The 9,603-nt window shown below is 37.2% G+C and overlaps 1 protein-coding gene across 21 annotated transcripts; it reads right to left on the reverse strand.

Annotated features, from left to right (window-relative positions):
• Positions 1 to 1,570: 1,570 nt before the first annotated feature.
• Positions 1,571 to 5,641, reverse strand: LOC113277689. 21 transcript variants are annotated; one of them, XR_003325119.1, is made up of 10 exons: positions 5,370 to 5,641; positions 5,202 to 5,281; positions 4,496 to 5,042; positions 4,303 to 4,408; positions 3,946 to 3,973; positions 3,694 to 3,858; positions 3,520 to 3,583; positions 3,289 to 3,403; positions 2,056 to 2,136; positions 1,615 to 1,856 (listed from the first exon to the last, which is right to left on the reverse strand). XR_003325119.1 is itself a non-coding variant. In XM_026526721.1 (6 exons), exons 3-6 carry the CDS (start codon positions 3,531 to 3,533, stop codon positions 1,755 to 1,757), a joined length of 312 nt encoding a protein of 103 aa, XP_026382506.1. In that variant the 5' UTR covers positions 3,534 to 3,583; positions 3,694 to 4,408; positions 4,496 to 5,191; the 3' UTR covers positions 1,615 to 1,754. The 21 variants fall into 21 exon arrangements, 1 of the variants encoding a protein (XP_026382506.1); XR_003325072.1 differs by adding an exon at positions 1,571 to 1,613 and having other exon boundaries at positions 1,728 to 1,856; positions 3,694 to 4,408; XR_003325117.1 differs by having other exon boundaries at positions 3,694 to 4,408; positions 4,496 to 4,721; positions 4,981 to 5,042; positions 5,226 to 5,281.
• Positions 5,642 to 9,603: the final 3,962 nt, after the last annotated feature.

A 9,603-nucleotide genomic window follows, 5' to 3' on the forward strand; every position in this document is an offset into this window, starting at 1 on the left:
GTTGGGGTTGGTACTCAGCTAAAAAATGCAGTAATGAAGTGTTCCGTGATGCTGATTCAAATATGCATTTTCGTTGAAACTAATGGAGTCAGTGGTAGTTCTGTAATGGATATATTAAAAGGAAGGATTGCCCAGTGGCTTCAAGGAGCTGAGAGTGTATTGGTAGGAAAGCTTATTGGTGTTGAGTCTGATAAGATAGAGATCATGTGTAAGTTTGATCAAGAGCTCAGTACTTCTCATAATTTTATAGAGAATAGTCGAATGAATGGAATGAGCATATCTTTGTCGCTCAAGGACCTTCTGAGAAACTCACTTCTAGTTGTCTCTACAATACGGGATGTTGGTGCTGAGGGATGTCGTATTTCAGCTGGTATGCTTATTGGAAAGCATCAGCAATGTCCGTTCTTGGTATTCGTTCCTTCCTCTTCAGTTTACACAACTAATGGTAATAATTCAACTTACTTCACTGCTACATTAGTTATTGTCACCGCAATTTGGCTATGGGGTTTAGCTGTATGTAACAGCAATGGTGACTTAAAATTGTTGGATCAAGACTTGCTGACAAATGGCCACAAGCATCTGAAGACCAACAAGGAAGAAGTTAGCTTTCCAAGAAAAGAGTGGCCAGTGACAGTTTTGTTGTTGGTTGAGAAGGCGAGGTTACTCTTACAACTGCCGACACAAGCTAATTGCGGAGAAGCAAACATGAAAGTTCAGGTTAATACCGCACCTGCTAGTGGGAAAGAGTCTGTCATGCTTACGGTACTCTCTCACGCTCAAGGTACTGATTTTGTCGATCACAGCGCTATTCATGAGGTCGAGAAAGGTGAGAAATGTGACGATTCCCATTGTGTTAAAGAAGTTGTAGCTACTGTGTCTTACCTTATGTGAGTTCAATTCTTACCTTCCATCCTTGAGGACAAGGATGATTTAAAGGGGTCGGTATTTGTCATGTCCCAATGGAAGGTATCCATTGTCGTTAAGGGAAGCCAGGGTGTTGTTAGTAGTAGTAGTGTATCTGTCTTAGCTATAGCTGTATATGAACTGGTTGTATGCCTTATGGCGGGAACGAATAATGAATGAACTAATCTAATCTTATCCCTCAATATTTCTTTGTCTATGGCTTCTTCCTCCTCTAATTCGTCTGTTTCTCCTAACCCTCTATTTCCTCTATCCTTCTTCAATAATCTCTAACCCTATCAACCCGATCTGTTTCTGTATATCAATTTGTAGTGATGTCCACTACAGGCTGCTGATCCTGAAGTCACTCCAATCCATGTTGTAGATGATGAAGAAATCCGCAGGGCTGCAGATGACTCTCTAGCAAAGGAACCTGCAAGTTCATCACTCGTGAAGACCTGGAACGCTTTTTGGAGGATCGAGGAAAAGACAGGACATCATCTGTCCAGCGTCACCAACCTCCATATATCCCGCTGCCACATAGAGAACTCCTCTCCCGAAAGGCTACACTTCTCCAATGTTCACGCTTTACAACGGAACAGGAAATGCTCGAGAACATGTCTCTCGATTCTTAGAATCATTAGGCATGAACACAATTATGTCGTCCGTCTGAAGGAGTTCTTAAAGTCTCAGGCAGATCATACATTATCGATCTTGCAAAGTATAAGAAGCCTCAAAGTTTATTGAAAAAACCAAAATGTTGTCACTTTAATGCAATTTATGGTTCAGAACATATGGAATCAAAGAAAACTTAACAAAAAACTTACTTAGAACATTGTTTCTGGTGGTAAAGTTCAACTTGAGGTCTGAAAAGAGGAAGAGGTTAAGGTTAAGTGGACAACTCTAACTGCATATTTTGTTGTATTTGCATCATTAGTCTTTCCTTGGTTAGCTGCCTGTAAATGGTTCAATTTTTTTCATTATACAAAAGATATAATAGGAAAACGAAGTAAAAAATAAACTTTCATATTGTATCATTCCAGTAAAGAAGAAATAAACCTAATAGGAACATTAAACTTCCATTTCCCTTAAACAAAAATATGGGAGCAACACCAGAGAAGTTCCAGCTTTAGCTTATGATGGAATGGAACTTACTTCCTGTTCGTTGCTACGAAATATCTCGATGTAAGGGTAGTCTTTTCTCTGATGAGTTATGCAGAATCCAGGACATTCAACCTGCAAAACCAACGAACCAATATGCATTGAGAAGTAACAAATTATACAATGTTTAAGCGAAACTCTTGTAAAATGTACTTCTATTCCATCTGGGACTCTGGGTTTACTATGTCGGAATATTTTCATCATTCCACTCACTCGAGAGCAGCATAAATTAAATGAAACCCAAGAAAGAGCACAATCACACAGATTAAAATAACATGTAGATATTTTGGGCAGTTCGGCACATGTATATGGTAAAAGAGTAATAAAGAGGAACATCCCATCTAAAATGATAATTCAAGGAGGTCCGAAAACAGAAATGGTAGCAGTCCATAAACAGAATTTTCCAACACAACAAGTATATTATTGTTACTTTTAGGCAGATGTACGTCACGAAGAACAACTGTCTGCACTAATGGATACAGAACTCTAAGTGATCTTAACTCTGGAAATTAAACCTGGTATAATCTTCATTACTAAAAATCAAAGGCGCATACAAAATGAGATAGAGCACCTAAATATGTCTTGTTAAACGAGTTATTGCGTGTTGCATGTGGATTACACAAAATGAAGAACTTGCAACATGCGGAATTCAGTTCTTATCCTTGTCCAGCTGGTTTTCTAAATTTAAAGTTTCGGTTAAATAGTATGGATGGTATAATGTATATAGTCCATTTTGAACTAAATGAAGCACACAGGCTATGGAATTTTGTTACAACAAAACAACAAAAAGCACCGTACCTACTTAATACTATAATGGAAAAGTAAGAAATATCCTAGGGATTATGCTGTTCAGAACCAGTACCTCTCATCACACTTCTAACCTGTTTTAGAAAGGTAAGAAAAAACATTAACGGGGGTCTTACTATATATGTGGATGTTAGCCGCTCAAGGACATGGGGAGGAATTTCTGTCTCCAGCAGAACATATTGTGACTCGGACCAATTAATAAGAGTGATTGAAACATAAATCTAAACGAATTCACCTTTAGTAAAAAGATGAGTTTACGATTTTTGATTTCAAAAGGAGAATTGGTTCATCTTTCAAAAATGGTAAATACAAATATGGTTTGTATTTACCCTTGGTTTTTCTGAAATCTACTGAAAACTTAAGAGAAGGCACAGCAAAATTTGAAAGTTATGAAAATGCGGAGGGATATTTTGGTCTTACCCTGGCTTTGACAATATTTTTACCCGGGCTTGAGAGTTCTGGGACAACTTTTACTGTAATTTTCGGAAGTCTGGCTGTGCATCCGCCCCTAGACCTCTCCAACTTCCAATGTAGCCTGTACAACATTCATTGAGCTATCAACAACGGAGAGCTGTGAAAAAATATTCGATTTAGTTAAGAATTTTTCTTAAGAATATGACACAGAGTTGATTCATGTGATGTATGGATAACCTGCTGGTAGGCATTCAATCGACCTGATGCAACAACATCGGACTATGAGGATCTCCATTTGACACTACAATAAGAGATAAAATTTGTAAGCTAACTACAATAAGAATGCTTGTATTTAATCAAAGTTAAGAAGATGAAACGAAAAAATAATCTAATGCAATAACTACTAGTTACCTTTCCGCAAAAACTCCATATCAGTCCGATGAGCACTAGTCATCACCAGTTCCCTCCCCACACTACTAAAAGTCACCATTGCCACCTTCACTATCACCTCCTCCATGTACCCCTATACAAATCCCCACCACACCCTACCCAAACTATCACCATCCCTTCCACCTTCTACAAAACCAAGCACAATCTTATATAAGCAAGCTTTAGGTACACAGGTTTACAATCTCATATATGCTTGGCTACAGTGAACCTCACATCGTAAGTTTGATATCCTCTTTCACTTCTGCAATTACAAATCAGATATGAGTAAATTGTAACGAACATGAAACACACACAATGCACGACATTATTTGAACAGCACCGAAACCAGCTCAACCCACTCGAATAGATCTCTACAAAACAGCAAGATAAAGACTTAGCTTTGGGGAAAATAACTAAATTCTTTAAACCTATTTCCTAATTCAACATTTCCCCGCCTGGGAAAATCAAACACCTTTTCCATAACTCGGCAAGCAACAAAACAAACACATTCTCCATGACTTGTCAATACTGAATAACAAGACAGGGATAGATATATGAAACATCTTCAAGTAAAATAACAAATTTAACTACCAACTCTGGTTCTCGTAACTTTAATTGCATCTGCTACACGAAGGAAACCTGTAGTTTCTCAGTTGTTTCAACAAATAGTCATTGTTAAACCGTACTTCTCCATTGGCTGTAACGATAGAAACAAAACAACAACCATTTATGAGCATATTACAAATATTTGGTACATAAACACAAAGTGAAGAAAAGCACTTACCCATGAACAAAGACAAAACAAATCTTATAGTTAGCATGACTGATCCAGATACACTGGTGGTCCTTCATTGCAAAAATTTACGATATTCCAAACAGAAGCTATCTAAGGTATACAACACTGGCCATCCTTACCATTCGTAAAACACATCTCTTGCAAACACGACAGTGAGGTGTTCAAAAAGGGCTTTATAACATGAGCGTTTCTGACAGTATCTCAGATCTCCACCCTGTAACAAAATCCAAGAAAAACCAAGTAACACTTCGAATAAGACGGCTTAATACAAAAAAAATACTGACTCCCAACTCAAATTCCTCCATACATGTATTAATATTATAAGAGAACAGGCTTATAAAACAGCAGCATTATCAACAAACGAGCACCAACAACTCCAATAGACACCCACATGCCAACATATGCAGAACCTCCATCTTCAATACCAAACCACCATTAATAACTACAACAAGAGAAAAGCATCACCCACTTACAGCCAACAACCCCTAGGAATGAAAAATATCCACCAAACTACTGCCAAATCTCCAACTTTTATCTGCATCACCACCACCAAGAAACCCATACTAAAATACAGTAACAAAAACAAAATTTGCAATTTTTTTACAGAACATTACCTACCAATTTCTATTTTTATTCATAGAATTTGCTCGAAGAAAGCAATAATAGAAGAAAAAAAAATTAGGGTCATACGTACTTTGCATTATTCATTAGTTCTCACCATAGAAAGAAACTTGCGGTTGGAATCAAGCACACCAAATCTTTACAGAACAATACCTACCAAGAAACGTTATTCATAAAATTAAGTCAAAATAAAGCAACAATTAATATCAAAAACAAGTAAGAAGATTATGGTTATACATACCCTGCAAGATCCATTAGTTCATCTTCAGAAGAAGAAATTAATTTGAGGTTGGAATCAAGCACACATAATCGTTTAACTTCACAGAAGAAAACGATTTCTAGGGTTTGATTTATTAAAAGATTGAGTTATTTAGTTTTGATATGAGATAAGGATTTATGAGAAATGGGTTTTCATTTCTCAAATATTGGGTTTAATTTTGTAGATCCAGATTTAGAATCAGAAGAGATGAAAAAAAGAATGAGAGGAGGAGAAGCGGAGAACTCGATGTATCGAGAGAGAAGAAAATAAGAAAATGAAACTAAAAAAGAAAGAAAAAAAAGGAGCGATAATAAGGTTGCAACCGACATTTAAGTCCTCAACAATACTGATAAAGACTAGCGTGTCCTAGTTTTTTATTTTCTATCTAATTGTCAGGATATAGTGCAACGTATTAATGGTTTCGAGCAACGTATTTTGGTGTGGAACGTCTATATCCGTTGCACACCCAAAAATCAAAATGTTGCTAATCGGGCCATATGGTGTAGTGAACATCCTAATGATTATGTGAAAAGGTTCAGAGTTCAAGCCTTGGACTGTCATGATCCAAATGTCACAGAGCAGCAACTTGTAGACTTGTGCATCGATGGAATGATCCCGGTCTATAGAGATTTACTGGAAAATCTCCGGTTCCAGACCTTTTCAGAACTTCATGAAGCATCTAAGAGATCAGCAACTACCGCACCTGCTTTAATGGATATAGATAAAGCGACAAAAGCTTAAGAACCACGAGAAACTCGAGGTAGCAGACGTTTGATCAACAAACAGTACAGCCTCCAACCTTCCACAAACGTTGTTGCAGAAGGGAGCAAACGAAAAGCCAAGCCACGACGCAAGCATACTTCCTCAGCTCATTCAAAAGCACACTACAAGAAAACCTGGCTTAAGCGACCAAAATCCCAGCGAGAGCCCATAATTTTAGTCACTTTAAGGGTTTAAGCATCCAAAGTTGCAACTGCCGTAAAGTTTGGCGGCTACAAACCTGTGTCATCTAATATCTAGCCACGACCGAATGTGTTTGCTCGCTACATCACTCTTTCAAGTCATCTATAGCAGCTTGAAAAGTGCTCAGGTAGCTATTCACTTTGAGGCACCGACTCCTAGCAACTAAAAAATGAATCGGTTGGTACAACCTCTCTGAGAAACCAAGTTTAAGGCGTTTGAAACCGATAATGATCTCATTTTAATTTCTTATTGGTTAGATTAGTGTCATACGGATCATGGTTGTTATCTTAGGTTACTATTAGGGGTGCACAATGGCCTGTCGGTCCGGTTTTTAGGCAAAACCATTGATCAAACCTTATACATCTCGGTTTTCGATTTAAAAACTGCCACTGAACTGTTGATGGATCGGTTGCGTCTGAAACCGATCCCAGTCCGCTCGGTCATTTTTCTGGCTACTACTGTTTTAACTGGTTCCAAATGAGAAAAAAAAAACAAACAAAAGAAACCAAAAAACTATCCTACAACATGAAATAGATCTCGGAGCTTTACTGAAACCTTGAAAATTTAAAACTATATCGATAATTCCTCTGGTCAAAAAATCTGTGGAACTTGGTCAATTATGCCGATTAACGCATCAGTTCTCATCTCGGTGAAAAATAGAAATCAGCTTGGCCAAGGTGAAATTTTTGGTCTCGGATAAATTAAGTGAACTAAATGGATATCTGGGCTGACTTAATAGTCAACCATATAAACGCATGGAATCCAAGAAAAATCGAGTAACTATTGAATAAAATTGATTAATAACGGGTGAAATTCGTTTGAAATTAATAGGTAAATAATAAAATTATACCCATGGAATCCAAGGAAAATCGTGTGGAGCGAGCGATGTTGGATAAGGTTAATATATAACAGGTGAAATTGACTAAAAAGTATGGACATTCGGCTAAAATTATCAATAACATGAGAAGCCGATATAATCCAAGAGAAAGTGGGTGAGGCCGACCTACATAAAGTAAAACTGACAGATAAAATAAATAAATTAAGTGTACTAAATGAAAATTCGATTTAATTTAATAGTTAACCATATAAACCCATTGACTCCAGGAGCAATCGAGTGATGTCGAGTGATATTGAATAAAATTGATTGATAACATGTGAAATTGGCTATAGTCAATCGGCGCATACGGTTAAAATGATGAATAATTAGAAGAAAATCGATATATCTGATTGAAAACGAATGCGGCAACCAAATTTGGTAAGATTGCACGTACACACACAGGTATGTACACTTTTTGATATGATTTCACAACTGCCAAAGGTACCCATACTCGGTACGCATACCTGGTTGACCTGACATAGTTCGGAAGCGTAAGTGCAAAGGCAAAAGTACTTGAAGTACCTAAGGTTAAGCATACTTGTTGTGAAAACCTTGACCATGGCTATAGTTCACTTTTGCTATATTTCTCACACACACTTCTAAGAAAAACTGCAAGTTCAAGCTTGTCTTGTTTAAACTCAGGAAATATTTTTCGAAGGAATCTTATCTGTAAATGGATGAATTCATCGTTCATACGAAGTAGATGGACTTATAGTAGTCCACTCACGTCCAGGTTACGATCTCGGATCCAAGGCATGTGTACAATATGCCAGAACATGGTTTGTTTAACGTTTCAGGGTATCTTCCGAAGGAATCCTATCTGTAAATGGATGAATTCATCGTTCGTACGAAGTAGATGCACTTACAGTAGTCCATTCATGGCAAGGTTACGATCTCGGATCCAAGGTATGCGTACAATATGCCAGAACATGGTTTATTTAACGTTTCAGGGTATATTCCGAAGGAATCTTACCTGTAAATGGATGAATTCATCGTTCGTACATAGTAGATGGACTTATAGTAGTCCACTCACGGCCAGGTTACGATCTCGGAGCCAAGGTATGCGTACAATATGCTAGAACATGGTTTGTTTAACGTTTCATGGTATATTCCGAAGGAATCTTACCTGTAAATGGATGAATTCATCGTTCGTACGAAGTAGATGCACTTATAGTAGTCCATTCACGGTCAGGTTACGATCTCGGGCCAAGGTATGCGTACAATATGCCAGAACATGGTTTGTTTAACGTTTCAGGGTATATTTCGAAGGAATCTTACCTGTAAATGGATGAATTCATCGTTCGTACGAAGTAGATGGACTTATAGTAGTCCACTCACAGCCAGGTTACGGTCGTATGCATACAATATGCTAGAACCTTGCCAAAGCTTCTTGGTTCACATTTTGTATTCCGTTATACCACATTTGAAGTTCGAATCAACACCGAGCTTCATATTTATCGATTTAGATGATGTATCATGCTATGTTTGAAGTCAGAACCCTCCCAGAGCTTCTTGACTCATAGTTTGTATGTTGTTATACTAAATTTGAAGTTTGAATCAAAACTGAACTTCATATGTATCGATTTCGATGATGTATCATGCTAAGTTTGAAGTCAGAAAACCCTCCCGGAGGTTCTTGGCTCAGAGTTTGTATGTTTTTATACCACATTTGGAGTTCGAATCAACACTAAACTTCATATTTATTGATTTCGATGATGTATCATGCTAAGTTTGAAGTCAGAAACCCTCCCATAGGTTCTTGGATCATAGTTTGTATGTTGTTATACCACATTTGGAGTTCGAATCAACACTGAGCTTCATATTTATCGATTTTGATGATGTATCCAGCTAAGTTTGAAGTCTGAACCATCATGAATTTCGTGGTCCATCTCTAGTAATCTTATAACCTGAGTTTACCAGTGTGAATTAAAGCTACTTCATGACCTGTATGACTTGTAAAAATTATTTCATGACTAGTCGAAATTCAAACCCGAAGCACAAAGAGAAAGCACAAAAACACAAAGAGAAAGCACAAAGAAACAACCAATTATCGAATTCATTTTTCATTTTCCCGATTCATTCTTATACATTTTTTGGATTTTTTTATATCAAAATGTCGAAAACAATGTTCTAAATTTATTTATATTTTTTTTGGATTTTTTTTCATGTTAAAGGTTGATAATTAAACCGAAAACATGAGTTCGTATTAACACAAAAGAAACACAATGCTTTTCAATCCGCATGAGCATCAAAATAATCTCAACCGTCAGATTCTTTTCTCAATCCGTATGGCTGGATCCAACGAACTCCGTCCATCATTTTCATTCACCCATCAAACCCTCCCAACCACTCGAACTCTATCTGTTTTACTTGAGA

The sequence above is a fragment of the Papaver somniferum genome, chromosome 1 (assembly GCF_003573695.1).
Source record: "Papaver somniferum cultivar HN1 chromosome 1, ASM357369v1, whole genome shotgun sequence".
In the NCBI taxonomy this organism is placed as follows: domain Eukaryota; kingdom Viridiplantae; phylum Streptophyta; class Magnoliopsida; order Ranunculales; family Papaveraceae; genus Papaver; species Papaver somniferum.